The sequence below is a fragment of the Oncorhynchus keta genome, chromosome 1, assembly GCF_023373465.1.
Source record: "Oncorhynchus keta strain PuntledgeMale-10-30-2019 chromosome 1, Oket_V2, whole genome shotgun sequence".
In the NCBI taxonomy this organism is placed as follows: domain Eukaryota; kingdom Metazoa; phylum Chordata; class Actinopteri; order Salmoniformes; family Salmonidae; genus Oncorhynchus; species Oncorhynchus keta.
The window spans coordinates 61,430,079-61,449,906 of NC_068421.1; the positions used below are offsets into that span (position 1 = coordinate 61,430,079).

At 41.4% G+C, this 19,828-nt stretch overlaps 2 protein-coding genes across 4 annotated transcripts in view; both read right to left on the bottom strand.

Annotated features, from left to right (window-relative positions):
- LOC118390006 (TLE family member 5-like) overlaps positions 1 to 1,112 on the bottom strand; it is a 37,339-nt gene extending 36,227 nt beyond the window's left edge. Inside the window, exon 1 of one of the 2 annotated variants that reach the window (XM_035780117.2) lies at positions 100 to 1,112. In XM_035780117.2, the coding sequence (XP_035636010.1) occupies positions 100 to 126 (27 nt within the window). In that variant the 5' untranslated portion in view covers positions 127 to 1,112. The remainder of the gene's footprint in view (positions 1 to 99) is intronic. The other variant, XM_035780125.2, reaches the window with a different exon arrangement.
- A 2,968-nt stretch (positions 1,113 to 4,080) lies between these two features.
- LOC118390019 (guanine nucleotide-binding protein subunit alpha-11) overlaps positions 4,081 to 19,828 on the bottom strand; it is a 90,138-nt gene continuing 74,390 nt past the window's right edge. The window contains exons 4-8 of one of the 2 annotated variants that reach the window (XM_052457152.1): positions 19,359 to 19,487; positions 18,777 to 18,905; positions 14,891 to 15,020; positions 11,767 to 11,920; positions 4,081 to 6,624 (exon numbers count right to left, since the gene is read on the bottom strand). In XM_052457152.1, coding sequence (XP_052313112.1) covers positions 6,434 to 6,624; positions 11,767 to 11,920; positions 14,891 to 15,020; positions 18,777 to 18,905; positions 19,359 to 19,487 — 733 coding nt within the window. In that variant the 3' untranslated portion in view covers positions 4,081 to 6,433. The remainder of the gene's footprint in view (positions 6,625 to 11,766; positions 11,921 to 14,890; positions 15,021 to 18,776; positions 18,906 to 19,358; positions 19,488 to 19,828) is intronic. The other variant, XM_035780138.2, reaches the window with a different exon arrangement.

Genomic DNA, 19,828 nt, shown 5'->3' on the forward strand with positions numbered 1-19,828 from the left:
ATACAATGTAACTAGCACGCGCATACAAACAAGTTCAGTGCAGAAAATAATCCTAAAAAAACTGCAAGTGCGTCTGAATATTAAATTAAACCCACTTACTGAATGTCTGGATTGTGGAAACATCATGTCAATTCCTTGTTTATTGTTTTCCTTTCCAAATACGATGAATGAGGAAGATTCTAAATGCTGACACAAAAATATTTGCTTACGTTGGTCCTCTTTGTCCGTATTTGCAAGCTTGAATCTAGCCAAGAATCGCACGAGCTGACCAGATAGCTAGTTAGCTCTTGTCCCAAAATTGGTGATGCAGTTGGCGTTAGCTAACTAATATGATATGTTTGTCCAGGTGTAGATCTTTCGACAGAGGTAGCCTAACGTTATTAGTCACCTGATTTAATTTCGTTCTCTCTTTGTTGATGAACTAGCTACAAACCTCAACCATTTGATCGGTCCTCGCTTAATTCTTCAAAGGCTGTCGCTCAAAATGATTCATCACTGTTGCTAGCTTTCAGCCTGTAGTAACTAGCTAGGTCACGTTAGCTTACGTACTAGCTAAATATAATATGCATATAGCTAACACCTATTGATATGTCTTGTCGTGGTTTATTTTGTTCAATCTTCATTCGCCGTGTATTTTAGCAAACGCAACAAAGCCAACGAGCTCTGTCCGCTAACACCATAAAAGCTTCAGTGGAAAAAACAGCTTGGTTCGCAAAAATAACAAAATGGACCTCCGGATTCGCTGAAGTTGAATCCTCACCGTTTCTTCACAACAACCAAAAAAATACCAAGTAGTACGAGTAAACAGTTGTCGCAATACAACTATTTACGCGTTAATCATTACAATAACAAATCGCGTAGGAAACTTTAAATGATACACTCGCTCAGCTTCAGTATCTTGCAGAGCCCTAGCCGAACAGTCAATGTATGGCAGTTGCGGGGCTGAAGACATTCCATTCCTGGGGCAAGGTGCGACGATACAAAACGCCCAACGTAGAACTCGAACGCACAGAACAAATCATATTCTATGGGAGAATCTCAATTAAATCCTCCTCGCGTCCTCTATCCTAGCCTCTTCAAAACTCATCGAATGAGCAAGCCAGAGGTCCAACCCCTTTCTCCTCCAATGGGGTTTGAGGCGGCGAGGAGAGAGGACGCGAGGGTAAGTAATTGAGATTTCCCCTTTGTCAATTGGAACAGCGTTCTAGAAAATGTATTTCTATCTGAAACTTTCTACAACGTTTCACTTCTGAACATGCCCAAAAATCACCCCATTGGAAGGCTAAAGAACTAGCGCCCCTCGTGGAAGGGAACATAAAGTGAACACCAAAATACCACTTAAAATTAGTAGAGTAGTTACATTTGTCTGTTTGTCGTTTCCCACTGAGCAGTGGTATTAACAAATGTCAACCACATAAGAAAATGCACCAAGTGTATGTTTTCTGGATTCCTATTTGTTCAAATCTTTAACATCATACTGTAGGCGCTACATAGGCTGTATCAAAAGCTTATTTGGAAATTGTTCATAATAAAGACAACACTAGTATAGAGTATAGGAACACATTTTATTCCAATTGAAAACAGATTTTTTCTTTTAAGGAGAAGGCTATGAAAATAATTTTCATGTTTGAATGAGGTTCAGGCAACAGTGGTTGAAATGAAACATACAAAAGAGAAATATGGCTAAAATACTGTAAATCAATAACCATTAGGACCCTTTTCTGAAGGGCTTTGCATTAATACCATTTCCTCCCCTTCCACCCCCAACACATGCAATTAAAATGACATTTAAAAGCCAAAGTTCATCATTAATCCAAAATACAGAGTAAAGTTGTCCATTTATCTTAATCACGTACTTAGTGTTTATTTGTTTTAAAAATTTGACCATGAAATACATAGGTCCTTTTTATGATTTTTCACATTGGCACTTGTTTAGAGTCTGGCTCTACAAAGAATGGGGATTGGCACACTCATTATTGTACATAATTTACATTTGTTATACTTAGAAAAGAAAATACATTACTTTCAATTTTCACACCACTAGACAAAGTTTATTTAACCTCTTATTTAAAAAATCTATCATATTAAGTGGTCCTAAATACAAGTGTTCAGGTAACATCTGACTTACAAAAGAAACAAAAAGATGCAAAGACAGCTTTTAGTATTTCTATGCATCAATCACATCAGTATCGATCTCAAGCAAAAGCATTAACCATCAAAAGTGTACACACATCTCATAGTACCGACAAACGTGCTTGTAAGTTGCATGAATGCAGGCAGTCCCATTGCTGCAGAGCAGGTTCAGTGCATTGACCCGGAAGAAATAAAATATAATAGATCAAGTAAGGGGAGAGAACAGCTGACATTCTAAAACAACACTATATTAATTAATTCACCGATTAATCCAACTGCTATAGTATATTGCCCTTTCGGTACCTTCACTTGGCAAAGTATTACAATAAATAAAGCTGAAGTATAACAGGCTTATTTCAAGGGAAACTGTCTGGAAGAGTGGTCGCAACTGTTTGTATATAATGCTATTCAGTCTATGGCACGAACTTGCTTCTAGTAGTGTATCCCTTCAACAAACCCCACAGTGCTGGTTTTAATGCTGACGGTACTTCTCTTACGTGTTCTCTTACTAGTTATTGTGACGTTCAATTAGTGTGCTATACAGGGTGGACATAAAACTGAGCTACATACAACACACTGTCCATAGTCCATGTGGTGAAAACCAGGGTACTTTGTGTAAACCGACACACTGACTCTATGCCCATGTTTAGAAACAGCAGGGAGGGAGGCCTGCACTGGACCTTTTTGGGGGGGGCTGAGCAACCACACAGCACATCATACACCTCAAACCCACTGGACCACAAGCTGATGCAGATGCTTACAGGAAATAGAGTATAATGAAACAAAAGAAAAGCACAATCACTTACTGGGGGGTTACACGCATGTAAAGAGCCCAGCATGAGAAGAACTAAACCCTACTCTACCTATGCAAGTGAACCACAGGTCAAAAGGGGATGACTGTGCTTCTTGAGGTAAGAGCAGCAGAGAAGCTGTAACCACTAAAACAATTAAAAAACAAGCTGCCGCGTTGGTGGAGATCTAAAGTACCAGAGGCAAAATCTCAGTCCAGCCTGCTCTGACAAGAGACCTTCGTACTCCTGAGAGAACTGACAACTTGCCCACAATCTCAACAAGATCATGGCAAATGCAATCACGAACTAAAGTCAAATTTTCAAATGTCTAATTAAGACAAAAGCCTCATCTGCAGTTGCACAGGAAGCATTCATATTTCTGCTTTGTACGGACACTTCACAAATAATGTGGTATATAAAGTATTGGCTGTGGGAAAATTAATTAACAAAGAAAGGCCTTCAAATGCATCCACCCGTGGCTTGGCCAAATGATAAGGCATTACACAATGTCCAACATGTTTAAAACTTTTGTAACGTAATACTTTCCACCTCCAGTAAAAGCAACATTTTTAGGAGGCGAGTTTGATAAGGACTCACCCCGTTCCTGTCCAAAGGACCGAAAACTGCCTTTTAACAAAGTGACTTAACATGTTTTCATGTCTTAAAAATGGTTACCTTGTTAAATCATTTACAGAATTTTATGTTTTTACAAGGAAAAGTACTTTTATTCATGGTTTCTATTGTTCAACATGTACTTTTTAACAAATTTAAATGTAATATTCAAATGCTGTTTTATGTGTATAAATGTTGTAAATATATAAATGAGCTGTTTTAAAAGGAAATGTGACAACTTTTCCAAAATATATATATTTTTTTATAGAAATGTCCATTAGTTACACCAACCCTGATCAGGCCCTACACCCAAACAAGGCCACTGCGTTCATCCACCTCTGGCCTGCTCGCCTCCCTACCACTGAGGAAGTACAGTTCCCGCTCAGCCCAGTCAAAACTGTTCGCTGCTCTGGCTCCCCAATGGTGGAACAAACTCCCTCACGACGCCAGGACAGCGGAGTCAATCACCACCTTCCAGAGACACCTGAAACCCCACCTCTTTAAGGAATACCTAGGATAGGATAAGTAATCCTTCTCACCCCCCTAAAGATTTAGATGCACTATTGTAAAGTGGCTGTTCCACTGGAGGTCATAAGGTGAATGCACCAATTTGTAAGTCGCTCTGGATAAGAGCGTCTGCTAAATGACTTAAATGTAAATGTAAATGTGTTTATGTTATGAGGCAACGTATAGGGAAGGTAAAAGTTGGATCTTTCAGCCAGACTAGTATACAGTGGACATATTAGTAAAGGGGACTGAAGAGTATACTCAGGATATACCCAAAACATCCCTAGGTTCAATATACTTGTAAATGCACAGCTAGAGCTTAAACAGAGCACAGATAACTTAGCAGGGTAATTACTTGCCATGTAGAATGAGAAATACTTGGCACCAAACATACAAGATATGAACAACAAGTTTGTCATGTCTGTCAAAACTAAAGTTTTTCTGTTAAGTTTCACCTGACCATTCTAACCCAAAGCTCTTTGGAGTGCAAATAGCACTGTGGCAATCAAACGTCTTTCTACAAAATACCCCTGTCCAATCCCAGTCATGGTCATTCTTAGTGTACAAAAGGTGAAGCATAGAAACATGATTAGCAGGGGATGTAAAACTAACTACCCACAACAATGGAGTAAAGTCACGCTGAAGAAGACATGATTGTCCGGTGGAAAAGGAAGAGCACACTGAAGATTGGCTGAGACAGGCAGCTGTGAGACCCCCATCACCTTGTGGTTTTACTAGGCTCTGCTCTGGGCCCAAACAGGCTGTTAAAAGTTTACAGGCAAATATCCAGCAGAAGTCATCCTCCAATGCTAACTGGTGTCCCTGGACAGTTCGCACTCTGAACCTGTGGCAATAGCCTTCCATCTGGCTCCCTGGCACTATATCATCCATATAGTCTTTACATTCTGTCAACTTTGCTAGTAGTAGCCCTAGTAATGAAAACTCACCTGAATTATGTTGCGAAAACAAAATAGCAAATCTATTGACATTGTTAGCTATGGAATCTTAAGAACTCTAACCAAGCAAGAGATAAGATATGGGATAAAAAAGAAAACCAAACAAAAATCTTACATTTAAAAAAATGCAAGCATGGACCAGTTAAAACTTCAACCACTGATAAGTGTCTTATTTTACTATTTGCATAAAGCGCCAACCCTAAATAGAAATTAATCTTCTCAAGCATTTCAAAATTGAAACGGAACAGAACTGCAACAAAGTATGAAGTCTCTAACGAAAGGTAGATGACTTGCAGACAAAACATGTTTTTACAGCAGTATGAACCCTCCCCCTCCCCATCTGATGGAGACACCTGGATGGAAGGAAGCAGGGAGGAAAAGTCAGACCAACAACATCTAGAGATCTGGTCCATAAATTAAACAAATTAAAAAAATATTATTTACTCTTAATAATCACTACTGTTTCTCAAAATATTGGCCAAATAGGAAACAAATATCCAATGCCTTTCCAAAAAGAAGCTGCACTGACATTGTGTGTGGAGGACCAACTTGTGACTTAAGTTAGCTGGAAAGCAGTAGTAGCAATTGTAGTAATCAATAAACTAAAACCATTCTTAATATACACAGATCAATTTACTTAATCTCTCCCACCCTTGCTCTGTCTGTGTGTGAGCATCCTCTTGCTTGTATTACACACACTTTTTACATTCAACAGTGCAAGGTGTCTTCCAGTCTGGGGGAGGTGTGTGTTTTTCCACACACCTCAAAATACCATGTAGAGTAGAGCTTCCCAACACACCTCAGCACCACCTGCCCCTGCTCTGATTCAATTCTATGCAGTTATCCACAACCCCCCTGCAGACTGGTGGGTCCCCGGCCCTCACTCCTACCCTGCAGGCAGAGGTGAAGGGGGGATGATGACACCAGCTTTTACTGTTCTCCAAAACCTCAGCTTTCCTTCCTTTAAATCACACAAGCCACCAAATCAAAACAGACCTCTACTACCCCCCCGCTCCTTTAAGAGGGGTGACCCAGAGGCCTGAGCCACATCGGATGACAAATGAGACCTGTCAACCACCCAGGCAGGTCATGACAGCCTTGGAGCAGATGTGTGTGTGTGTGTGTGTGTGTGTGTGTGTGTGTGTGTGTGTCATCAGGAGGGGCATAGGCTGCAATAGGAAGAGAGGAATGGGGGGGGGGGTGACTGGAACTGAAAAAACACACCCAATTAAACCATAGACAAGGAGCAGGAGGATGTTGGGGCCATGGGTGGATAGAGCCTGGGATCTATTAAGAGTGTGTGTGTATTTATATTGGTGCATGTGTTCACATGCGTATTTTAGTGCAGAACTGTGTACTGTTTAATTTGTTGGTGTATAGATGTGCACTCTGCTGTGCGTGGGCTGCAGGTCTCTCTCTCGCTCAACTTCTCTCTCAAACCAAGTTGTACTCTTTGAGGTTGAGCTGCAGGATGGTGTCTTTGACAGCCGCGAACACAAAGCGGATGTTCTCAGTGTCCGTGGCGCAGGTGAAGTGGGAGTAGATGATCTTGTCGCTGTCCGGGTTCAAGTCCACAAACATCTTCAGGATAAACTCCCGGCCCGCCTGGGCGTCTCTCTGCGGACCTGGGGGTACACACATGGGTGAATGCACGCACACACACACACACACACACACACACACACACACACACACACACACACACACACACACACACACACACACACACACACACACACACACACACACACACAATGGGTACACATCACTGGGTCCCTGTTCTACCGGCAAACACACATGGCATTTCAAATTGAATGGAAGAGACATTACACTTGATCTCAAAAGGTAAGTGATTTAAATCCAAGAAAGAAAATCAAGTACAATGTAGAAAAACTTCAGCTAACTATTTACAGACAATATGTATAGAAAGGGGCAGATCAGCCTATGGTGTATAATATCAGGATGCACTACTGCAACACGCTTCGAATACTAGTCTTCAGGAAGCAATGTGGACGGAAGCTGACTTCTCTACAAATAGAGGTGGGGACAATGTAAACCATATACAAAATACGTACAATGTTATCATGTCAATATATAAAGGCAACATGAATAATAGTGCACAAGAATAAATACAAAGTTAGTGCGTAAAAGGAGGGTCTATTTAAATAGCGTGCGTGAAAGGCAGCTTATGCACTGATGCGTAAAACGCAAAGATGCACATAATAAGGGTTATCAAATAAAGTCTGTGGAACATGGAAAAACAAGGCTATATGGAACAACTTTACTCACTCTGAGAAACAAGCGCTTAATCTCCAGAATGACATCTCTATAATAATCCACCCAGCGGACAAGGGAGTGGCTGTTACAGTACAAGACTACTCTGTCTATAAGACTGAAATACTCAGGCAACGGAACTATCAGATATTCTATAAGAGACTTACTGCAAACCCCACAAAACTGCTTTCGGATGAAATCACCAAAAGAGAACAGACTGTTGGTGCATAAAAACAGTGCCACGCCGGTAATCTACACAGTTCCTAAGATACACCCCAAAAATATATGAATCCCGGGACGACTGATAGTGTTCGGCAATTACTCCCCTTTGGAACCCGTCACAATTTGTGGACTACTGCATCAAACCATAAATACCTCCCCCCTCCGATGTGAGAGAATCGTCTGACCTTATCTTACCTGCAATAGCACCCACCCAATTCACACGTCGTCACTCTGGTCTCCTTTGATGTTGAATGACTATATATCAACATCTACCAAAATGTTTGAAAAGGACTTCTACCTTAAATGAAAAGGACTTGCAACTGGTGCTGCTATGCTTTCGAAAGATAGTGTTTGACCCCCAAGTCAACCCTTTCCTACCGAAAGCCATGGGTTGGTACAAGTACATAGACGACATACTGATGCTGTGGACAGGTAGTGACCAATAAACTTTGATTTGATTTATAGAAAATTTATAGAACACATTACTATTACTACCAGCTACCACCCGAGCACACAAGACAATCTCCATGTCGGGCAGTTTGCTCGTCCATGTCGGGCAGTTTGCTCAGACAGAAGTTAGTTAATTGAAAAAAACAATGACATGAAATAAGGTTTACGGAGAGAGGTCACAGTCAAAATGTCATTGATCATAAACTATTGCTGAAAAAAAAACGTAGGTGTTATGGATTTGCATCCTGTGCCTTATGGATTGAGAGTTACGCATCTAAAAGAAGGCAGAGGGTTTTCGTCAATGGAAGCCTATCTCATGCTAATTTAGTCGAGTGTGGTATACGCAGGGCAGTCGGTCAGGGCCATCTTTATCTGTTTTTACAAATTACCTTCCACTGACCTTGAATAAAGCCTGTGTGTCTATGTATGCTGACGACTCAACAGTATACACGTCGGCTGCAACAGTCAAATAAATAACTGAGACACTTAATATAGAGCTCCAGTCAGTTTTAGAATGGGTAACTAGCAATAGGTTGATGCTAAATCTCTCAAATTATAAGCATAATGCTTGACTATTCACTCGCTCAATGCTAAACCGAATTTAGATCTGAATAATGTGGCTATTGAGCAAGGTGAGGAGACTAAACTGCTGGGTGTAACCCTAGATAGCAAGCTGCCATGGTCAAAACAGGCTCAATGCTGCTAAAATGGGAAGAGATCTGTCCATTATAGGGCGTTGCTCTGCCTTCTTGACATCTCAAATCGACCAGATAGGTCCTACAGGCCCTAGTTTTGTCACACCTAGACTACTGCCCAGTTGGTCCAGTGCGGCAAAGGAGGACATAGGTAAATTGCAGTTGGTCTAGAACAAATCAGCATTTATCTCACTTAGATGTACACACGGACGGGAAGTTTCAGTAACATGCATATCAATCTCTCCTGGCTCAAAGTTGAGAAGAGATTGACTGCATCACTATTGGTCTTTGTGCGAGGTGGTATTGATGTGTTGAAGATCCAGAACTGTCTATTCAACAGTTGGCACACAGTTCGGACACTCATCGGTACAACACAAGACATGCAACCAAAAGTCTCTTCACACTCCCCAGATCCAGAGCAGAGGCTTGTAAACGTACAATATTAAATAGAGCCATGACTTCAACTCAAGTAACTCTAGGTAGCAATAAAAACAGTTTCAAAAGACAGATAAAATAATACCTTGCTGCACAAAGGGGACTGTGAAGAGACAGTCATTTTATCTGTCTTGTATTGTAATTTCCAATGTACTATGTATTCGACCTAGATATTGTGTGTATGTACCGATATGTAGTTTATGTGTGACTGTTTAAATGTATGTATTTCAGTCATTGACTAATCATTTTCTATAATATGTATTATGTCATGTGGACACCAGGAAGAGTAGCTGATGCTTTTGCAGCGGCTAATGCGGATCCCAATAAATACCAAAATGTCATAAAATCAGCATACAATAGTGCTTTATTCACACAGAGACATACTGCTCCAACCAAGAAAAAACAGAAGTATCCAATACTCCCCAGGCCAACAAAATAAAAGTCCTACACAATCATTGGAGTGAAACCGTCATTGATAAACCCCTTTGTGGTAGGCTTGGGCGATACACCGTATACCAGGGTATTTGGAAATAGCCACAGGATGGTTTTTCAATACCATCCAACCTACTTATTTGAAGCTTACCGTAGTTCCCCAGAACAGATGAGCCAGTCACATGCGTGTTTGTAAATAGCACAACGGGAGAAAGCGGGAGCTGGTGAGTCCAGCTGTGTATTTGGTTTAACTCGCTAGTTATCTAAGTGAGTGGCTGAATTAATAAGGAGATGGGCCATCATGTAGTGTTAGCTTTCTACCGTGTTTGAGAAGTCAAAGCCCTTTAGAGGAGTTCTGTACAGCTGTCACTGCTATCTTGATTTCGTCGCAGGGTTATTTTTGGGCCCCTCAGTCAGCTCCTCCCCCCTCTTCTCGGAGGAACTAGGTCCGTTGACCTAGCGACTCCAGACTCTACACAGTTCACAGCGTGTACACATGCTGCTCCAGAGCCAGTTCTTCCTTCAGACAAGCATATGTCAAAACTTTGTTCATGTCTCTTGTTCACATTTGCTTGTAAATGTCCAAACACAAATGACATTAGGTAACTACTACCCATACTTGTATAACTTTATGAGTTGGATTGCCTGTCTTTGCAATTAGTTTATTTTTTGCTTGCGCTCAATAGCAGTTAAATACACTATATATACAACCGTGTGTGGACACCCCTTCAAATGAGTGGATTCGGATATAACAGTCACACCCGTTGCAGCTGACAGGTATATAAAAGCAGGCATAAAGTCATGCAATCTCCAGGCCTTACTGAAGAGCTCAGTGACTTTCAACGTCATAGGATGCCACCTTTACAACAAGTCAGTTTGTTAAATTTTTGCCCTGCTAGAGCTGCCCCAATCAACTGTTAGTGCTGTTATTGTGAAGGGGACATGTCTATGAGCAACAACGGCTCAGCCACGAAGTGGGAGGTCACACAAGCTCACAGAATGGGACTGCAGTTGTGCTGAAGTGTGTAAAAATCGTCTGTCTTCAGTTGCAACACTCACTACCGAGTTCCAAACTGCCTCTAGAAGCAACATCAGCACAAGAACTGTTAGTCTGGAACTTCATGAAATGGGTTTCCATGGCCGAGCAGCCGCACACAAGCCCAATTCCACCATGCGCAATGCCAAGCGTCACCTGGGGCGTGGTAAAGCTCGCCGCCATTGGACTCTGGAGCAGTGGAAATGCTTTCTCTGGAGCAATGAATCACAGTTCACCATCTGGCAGTCCGACGCACGAATCTGGATTTGGCGGATGCCAGGAGAAAGCTACCTGCCCAAATGCATAGTGCCAACAGTAAAGTTTGGTGAAGGAGGAACAATTATCTGGGTCTGTCTGTCATGTTTCGGGCTAGGCCCCATAGTTCCAGTGAAGGGATATCTTAACGCTATAGCATACAATGACATTCTAGATGATTCTGTGCTTCCAAATTTGTGGCAACATTTTGGGGAAGGCCCTTTCCTGTTTCAGCATGACAATGCCCCCATGCACAAAGCGAGGTCCGTACAGAAATGGTTTGTCCAGATCGGTGTGGAAGAACTTGACTTGCCTGCACAAAGCCCTGACCTCAACCCCGTCAAATACCTTTTGGATTAATTGGAATGCCGACTGCGAGCCAGGCCTAATCACCCAACATCAGAGCCTGACCTCACTAATGCTCGTGGCTGAATAGAAACAAGCCATCCAGGAGAGTGGAGGCTGTTATAGTTTGACTAGCCGGTGTCCACATACTTTCGGTAATGTAGTGTACCATAGGCTTATCTGCTCCTTTCTACATGTAGTCTCTGTATATATTACCTATAAATAGCTTACTGAAGTTTTTCTGCATCGCACTGACAGTCTACATTGTTTTCTTTCTTGGATTACCTGCCATTACTTATATGCAAAAATAATTATAGAATGTAAAGCATGTTCTACCCATTTGGTTAATAGATCGTGTGAATTTGTACTGCATTGCAGTTCATTGTCTAGCCACATGGTGTCCCTATCTGCTAACAAAAAAAAAAAAAAACATTCAGGCACATGTTCATGCCACCTTACCTAAAGACTTAAAAACGTTTTAAAATTAACAATGTTACAATAAAGAAATTACTATAATATACATTACATTTGACAATTTGCCTTAGTAACTGCCATGGTACTGGACATGCCCACATTGGCCAGTGCAGCGAGTTAGTAAATAGGATCAAGTTAAAGTAGTTTACCATCAAACTCAGGGAAGTAGTCGACCAGGTGGGAGTAGATTATCTTCTCCTCTAAGAGGTCCTTCTTGTTGAGGAACAGGATGACTGAGGAGTTCTGGAACCAGGGATATGTGATGATGGTCCGGAACAAAGCCTTACTCTCCTCCATCCGATTCTGACAAAGAAAAGGAAGGGGAGAGGGATTAGGACAGACAGAAAAGGGGAACAGTCAGAACATTTTAACATATGTACAACCTCTAGAACCTACACCTTTGCACAATGAGGGCCTTTTACTTGTTTTATAAAAATGTGTGGACAAATACTGAACATGATAAATGAGACCAATCAGACAGGTTTTTAATGAAAAACATACGTTTTTCTTCTACGTCATGCAAAAGTATTTGAAAATATGCAAATCATTAGCATTTTGTTTCTCTAAAATCAACCAATTTATTCCTTCCAATGTCATCCATTGCCCCTAAAACTTGACAGTAAATTACATTTTCCTATGAAGAAACAATTCTTCTGTCAGAGAAATTATTTAAGCGTGACCTAGCATTTTTTTCATTGTGAAAATGTGCAACACAACTGCCCTGCATACCACCATTTCAGTATCCAGAATCCACATATGGATGCTTTTTTGATGTAATTTATGAGCGCATACACTACACGACCAAAAGTATGTGCTCGTCGAACGTCTCATTCCAAAATCATGGGCATTAATACGAAGTTGGTCCCCCATTTGCTGCTATAACAGCCCCCAATTCTCTGGGAAGGGTTTCCACTAGATGTTGGAAAGTTGATGCGGGGGACTTGCTTTCATTCAGCCACAAGAACATTAGTGAGGTTGGCCACTGATGTTGGGCGATTAGGCCTGGCTTGCAATTAATCACAATGGTGTTCGATAGGGTTGAGGTCAGGGCTCTGTGCAGGCCAGTCAAGTTCTTTCACATCAATCTCAATAAACCGTTTCTGCATGGACCTCGCTTTGTGCACGGGGGCATTGTCATGCTAAAACAGGAAAGGGCCTTCCCTTTTATGCTGCAGCGTTAAGATTTCCCTTCACTGGAACTAAGGGGCCTAGCCCGAACCATGAAAAACAGCCCCAGACCATTATTCCATTATTCCACCTTGACCTTTGGTCAACTTTGAACTCAACTTTGGATAACCGGTACCACGAAAGTGGCTCACCTTTTAGCCAGGTACATTTCTATGGCAATCATTCAGATCTAACCTCCACTAGTGACAATGAACACTACACTATAGGTGTCATTTATAACAAATAAAGGTGGGGTGGCGATTAGATTTATTACCCCCACCCCCCATTCTCCAAAAAGTTCAAGAAATATGGAGTTGAAAAATGCATAATTGGTGGAGTAATGTGCATCTTAGGGTTAACTGTGCGTAAAATGTGTGAGTTTAAGTCTGTGAGAGCAGATCTTTGGCGCCATTATTTAATCACATTCTCCCTACCAGAGAAATGCATCCAGTCTATGTGGAAGGAGGAGGGCCTGCTCTGCTACTCCTGTGACATGTTTACTGTCATATCAGGTAGATCCAGTGTTGAGAGCAGAGCACGAGGGTGTAGATGTCTCTACCCTACCTGATACTCCACTTTGCTCTGCCTGGCAATATAGCTCATTGCTGTATGAAACTCGTTTGTTGTTCCAAACCAGCTCCCTCCGACGACTAACCAGCCTGATCATATCATAGTTTTTCTATTTTCTACATTGTAGAATAATAGTGAAGACATCAAAACTTTGAAATAACACATATGGAATCATGTGTTAAACAAATCAAAATATATTTTGAATTTGAGATTCTACAAAGTAGCCACCCTTTGTCTTGATGACAGCTTTGCACACTCTTGGCATTCTCTCAACTAGCTTCATGAGGTAGTCACCTGGAATGCATTTCAATAAACAGGTGTGCCTTGTTAAAAGTTCATTTGTGGAATTTTTCTTCCTTTCTTAATGCGTTTGAGCCAATCAGTTGTGTTGTGACAAGGTAGGGATGGGAATACAGAAGATAGCCCTATTTGGTAAAAGTCCATGTTATGGCAAGACCAGAGAAAATAAGCAAAGAGAAACGACAGTCCATCATTACTTTGAGACATGGTCAGTCAATCTGGAAAATTTCAAGAACTTTTAAAGTTTCTTCAAGTGCGGTCGCAAAAACCATCAAATACTATGATGAAACTGGCTCTCATGAGGACCGCCACAGGAAAGGAAGACCCAGAATTACCTCTGCTGCAAAGGATAAGTTCATGAGAGTTACCAGCCTCAGAAATTGCAGCCCAAATAAATGCTTCACAGAATTCAAGCAACAGTCACATCAACTGTTTGAAGGAGACTGGGTGAATCAGGCCTTCATGGTTGAATTTCTGCAAAGAAATCACAACTAAAAACACCAATAAGAATAAGAGACTTGCTTGGGCCAAGAAACACAAGTACTAAACATTAGACCAGTGGGAATCTGTCCTTTTGTCTGATGAGTTTAGTGGGACTATTTGAAAAACCATTTGTTTTTCAACAGGACAATGACCCAACACACTTCCAGGCTGTGTAAGGGCTATTTGACCAAGAGAGTGAAGGAGTGCTGCATCAGATGACCTGGCCTCCACAATCACCCGACCTCTTCCCAATTGAGATGGTGCTCAGCATATGTGGGAAATCCTTCGAGACTGTTGGAAAAGCATTCTAGGTGAAGCTGGTTGAGAGAATGCTAAGAGTGTGCAAAGCTGTCATAAAGGCAAAGGGTGGCATCTTGAAGAATCTAAAATATATTTTGATTTGTTTAACACTTTTTTGGTTACTACATGATTCCATGTGTTATTTCATAGTTTTGACGTCCTAACGTTTTTCTTTACTATTTTCTACATTGTAGAATAACGAAAAACCCTGGAATGTGTAGGTGTCTCAACTTTTGACTGGTACTGTAGGTTTGTTTTGCTCACATCAGAACTCTGCTAGGCGAAGTGAACGTCTGTGCTCTCATACTACCTTAAAATACATTTGCTTGATGAACGAGAAAAAAGCAGCAATATTACTGTTTGTCCCTCTTGAGATGCTGTATCAACATAGCCAGACACTTCCAGAATTCAAAAATGATCATTAAAGTAGTGTGTGTGCGCGTTCCATCTCACCTCATTGTCAGACTCCACCAAGACCTGGTCATACTCGCTGAGGGCCACCAGGAACATGATGGACGTGACGTTCTCAAAGCAGTGGATCCACTTCCTCCTCTCTGACCTCTGACCCCCTACATCCACCATCCTGATTGGACAGGAGGATGGAGAGATGAAGGGCAGAGAATTATACAAAATTAGGCTAAATTCAGGCTTTGATGCCATGTAAAAAAATAAATTGGTGGTAACTACGGCATCGAACTAAATCAATTGGTCAAAGTAAAGGAGACTAGGTTAGTCCTGTTATCTTTTAGGATTCATAATGCCCAACATCTAGCAATGAGGATGGCTAACTGTCATACAAAGCAAACATATAATGGATATCAGGGAATTAAAAGGATTGTTGCATTTTAGGTACAGTTGAGAACAGCACTTATAATGCAAAAAAACAACCGTGCAAAGAAGCATTCAAACACACAGCTATTTGGAAAACATGACCATGTGAACCACATGTTCCTTTCTGGTCAGAGGCCTCATTTATAACTGTTGCATACATTTCACACAAAATGTACAAAAAATATTGATTTCTATCAACTTGGAGCACGCCATACACACATTTCCTGTTAGAAAATCCAACCTGTCTAAAAAAAAATTGTGCGTGAACAAGCATTGAAACCATGCCTAGAAAACACCTCCATTCACCATTTATGGTAAAAATAATGCCCTTGATTTGCTGTATAATTTGAAACTATTGGCATTAGGCCATTGCATGCAAAATACAATATGTTGTTGAATATTTTGTTTATCAATAGATTGGGTTTCAATGTCCTGCCTTTGTATAAACTCAGATTAAATAGGTAATGATGTCGTACTCATATCACACAGCAATACTGTAGCCTATCCATAGTGTCAAATATTTTACATAAGCCTATTTACTGGCTTGGCAGAATGGAATTTGCTGTTTCTAGAACTGTCTCCATTTCTTAATGAGAAAACAATGGCAAATTGTCGTGGACTTGTCAGCAGAACGTTTGAATTCAAACATGTTTTGCATTTGCAACCTTAATATATGATGGACTGCCCGCGAATTCTGAAACATTGTAGGGCAGGTTACAAAAAAAACTTACAGTAGTCTGATGTATTTTGTGTGTTTTTGTTCCACTTTACATATTTTTTTATAATAGGCCTACTACTGCTATTCATTACTGCATTTCTGGGAAAGAGCCAGCAAGAAATGCATTTCAATGTACTTGGGCGCATGACAAACTTGAAACATAGGCCTACTTCAATGTAAAATAACAGCCGTTAAATTCGACTGTATACCGACCGTTATTATAAACCGCACTGTCTATGATATTGTAAAACTTGAAGTACATATTGTCAGCCTATCTATTTACTAGACACTAGGTCCAATTAAATGAGATGCACATGGTCATATTTATTTATGGCTCCTTCAGAAACATAAACCCATCACTACCAGAGCTCCTTCAGGAACATAAACCCATCACTACCAGAAAAGGTGAGAAATCTATTCTGCAATGGTTATGAATTGATTTCATTTAAAAAAAGATTAATGTCTAATTATTTTTGACACAAAGACATCTGAAACAAGAATGGCTGCATTCTTGTTAATCTGTTTTTATGAATAAGCTTCTCGCCATATCCCCAATTTGCACAAAATACTTACTTGCCAGCTTGCAATACAATATTTCAACCACTAGCAGATGTGCTTACGCATGGTCTAAAGTTTGCAGGGAGATGAGCACATTCATGTCAAGTACATTTTTTTTTATAAATACCAACTTTTGCATGAAAACTGGCACGTGCACATTTTGGGGTATATTTTATATGGATGCAAGGTTTATAAATGAGGCCCCAGTATTGTCAGTTGGGCAGTTATATGTTAAAATGTGAGAATTAAATATACTGTACATATAACATGCATTATCCTGTCAATAACTCGACTCAATAACAATTCAGTTTGATAACTTCTTATGCGCTGATGTAACATGCAGTACAGTAAGTTAAAGGTGCAAGGAGGGGTTAAACGGCCCAAGTTGAACCAAAAAGGAAAGAAGATAAAAATGTGCACTGTGCAGAGCCATATCCCTCCTCCAGCCCATTCCCAGCTAAGTGGATGCAGATGTGCCATTGAGGCCAGATCGGCAAGGAATTCGCCCGCTTGGAAGCAGCACCTAGTCAGCCAGTGACTGTTAAGATTCAGAGCACAAGCCTAGCAGCAGTGTGGGGATGTAGGCCAGCGGCGAGGAGAGGGGAGATGGAGAGGATACAGATGTGGAAGGAAAGAATATAGAGAGACTGAAAAAGTGGAAAAGCAGAGGGCACCTCGATGATGGCTGCCATGATCCCTCGTCACAGATCAAGCAGGAGTACAGAGTGAAGGCAAGGATTTGGGAATTCCGCTAGTTGTTTTCCAAACATTATTTTCATGGATGTGATTGAATTTTGCATCCATAAATAATCTGACCCATCAATTCAGAAATCCTCCTGTTTTCCAGCAATGATTTTGTTGATGGGAGAGATATATTAGCCTATATCCATGTTATTAGAGGAGGATCAGGGCTTTGTTTCTTTCCTAGCGAGCAGCAGCTACCTCCGTCTGTCCCTGGCTGGCGCTGCTGCAAAGTGAGAAGAGGGGCGTTGATAAATGGGGGCCTCTAGGAGCGCCTGTCTAAAATTAAGCTCCTTCACGTCAGTTGATCTCCTTTCCTGTAGCAGGGATGAGTGACCTACTTAGCAGGATAAGCTCTCATATGGAGGATGAGCCCAGATAAATAATGACATTTTCAACCACTTCAAAAGGCAATTAAGAGAGGGAAGGGCTGCAGCCAAATGCAAAAGACATGCATGTTTGTCCTCATGAACGCCTGCCTTGTGCAGCTGCTGCAAGTAGTGTGTGACACACCCTCGCAAGGGGTTGGGGTAGAGAGGGGCTCCTTACATCACAAGTCTCTACCGATCTGACTAGCTAAATATTCTCAATGAGATTTAATTGCGGATTCTCTGGGTTCTCTCTCCAATCCTGAATATCTCTGTAATATTTTATTATATATGCTGCATGTCCTTAAATACTGCTGTAGTGATTCCCAGCCTATTAATCCATCCAGGAGCAGCAGTAGGATGGATAGTTGGAGAGATCATCGAGTCCAATCTCATTCTGAGCCTGGGAGTTATTTCTAGCGCTACCGCGCGTAGGAGGGGCTGACATGCTTGCTTCCTATTGATTTGCACACTTTTGTAAATCGCTCCCGTTCACCGGATCCATCTCTCAATCTCCTCAACGTCATCCTCTTTGAGGAGGGAGCCAATCTACACCATGGTGCCCAGTGATCAGTCTCTTCCCCTGGCCACATCCAGGAGGACTCCCACCCCTCTGCTTTGCTGTCCTGGCCTAGACTACAGTAATAGGCAGAATGGCTGGTTGTCATACTGATAGCAGATTAGTGGAGTAAACGGTTTCTCAACATCCCTGTTATGACTAATGCTTCAGACTAGCTGACATTTAGCTCATCATTCTACTTCATCCAGTATTGTACCATTCAAAGCAAGGAGCTGAGGTGTCATTCAGTGTACATCTTGAGGATCACATAGCAACAGTTGAGAAGACTTGATGGGCCCGAGACTATGATGGGAGGGTAAAAACTGCAGATCAAAGCAACATTGAGGAATGAAATGAAGCAGCAGGTGATATTTGTTAATGTTGATCTTGTGAGGGAGAGGATGATCTCCAGTCATACAATCAATAGCACAGAGTGGTCAATGTTCTCAGACGTGATCACACAATGCAGTCAGCATGAATATTGAAACAATTGGTTATTTCATAGGGAAAAACAAAACACTTAGGTAGGTAGGGGAGTTAGTAAAAGTGTGAATGTCTTTCTACCTGAAAATGATGCTTTGCAAGTCGAAAGGGTATTCAATGATCCCTGTGGTGGGAATGCGAACCCTAAGCACATCTTGTTGGGTTGGTAGATAGTTTGGTTCGGCAATACGATCCAGATCGCTTAGATAGCTAGAGACGGGGAGAAAGAGAAAGGCAGGATCGACAAAAAAGAGAGGGAGTGAAGCATGACAGGAGAACCCATTCCTGAGAGCCCTGGGGGTTGACACTTCACCTGCCACCTCTAGCACCCACCATATCTCAGAATGTTAGTACAGTCCCTGATGGCATTCGCTCAGAGATTTTACCATAACTTTTCCCTTTGCACCTTAATTCTATTGGGTTCAAATAGAGGCAGTCAGGAAGTCCAATAAGACCTGGACTAAAGACCATCCCATCTTTCTCTATTTTTGGTTGTAGTTAGTAGTTGTGATTTGTCCTCTGTTCTCAGACAGCCTCAGAGCTGCTGATCGTGAGTTGGGAGTCTCAGTGTGCTACCAGGACCCAGGGCTGTGCGGCCAGCAGCAGTGGCAGGCGGTGGAGACAGTACAGTGGCGAGGTAGAGGCAGCACTTCACACCAGTACCTGAAGATTACATTCTCCAGGTCAAAAGGGTACTCAATGATGCCAGTAGTGGGCACTCGAACCCGCAGCACATCCTGCTGAGTGGGAACGTAACCCGCGGTCACTATTCGCTCTAAATCTGTAAGGTAACTGTGGAATGAAGGGGGACACATCACACGTGTGTGCCTGATGCTGCACAAATCACCTGCAAACATGCATACAGAAACAAACAGGCATACACACCATCTCTTTCTCATGCACACAGAACTACACACAGCAAATGTGGACTTTTTCCACATTTTGTTACATTACAGCCTTATTCTAAAATTAATGAAATAACAGATTTTCCTCAATATACACACAATTCCCCATAATGAAAAAGCGAAAAAAGGTTTAGAAATTTTGGCAAATGTATAAAAAAATAAAAAACAGAAATACCTTCATATAAGTATTCAGACCCTTTGCTATGAGACTCGAAACTGAGATCATGT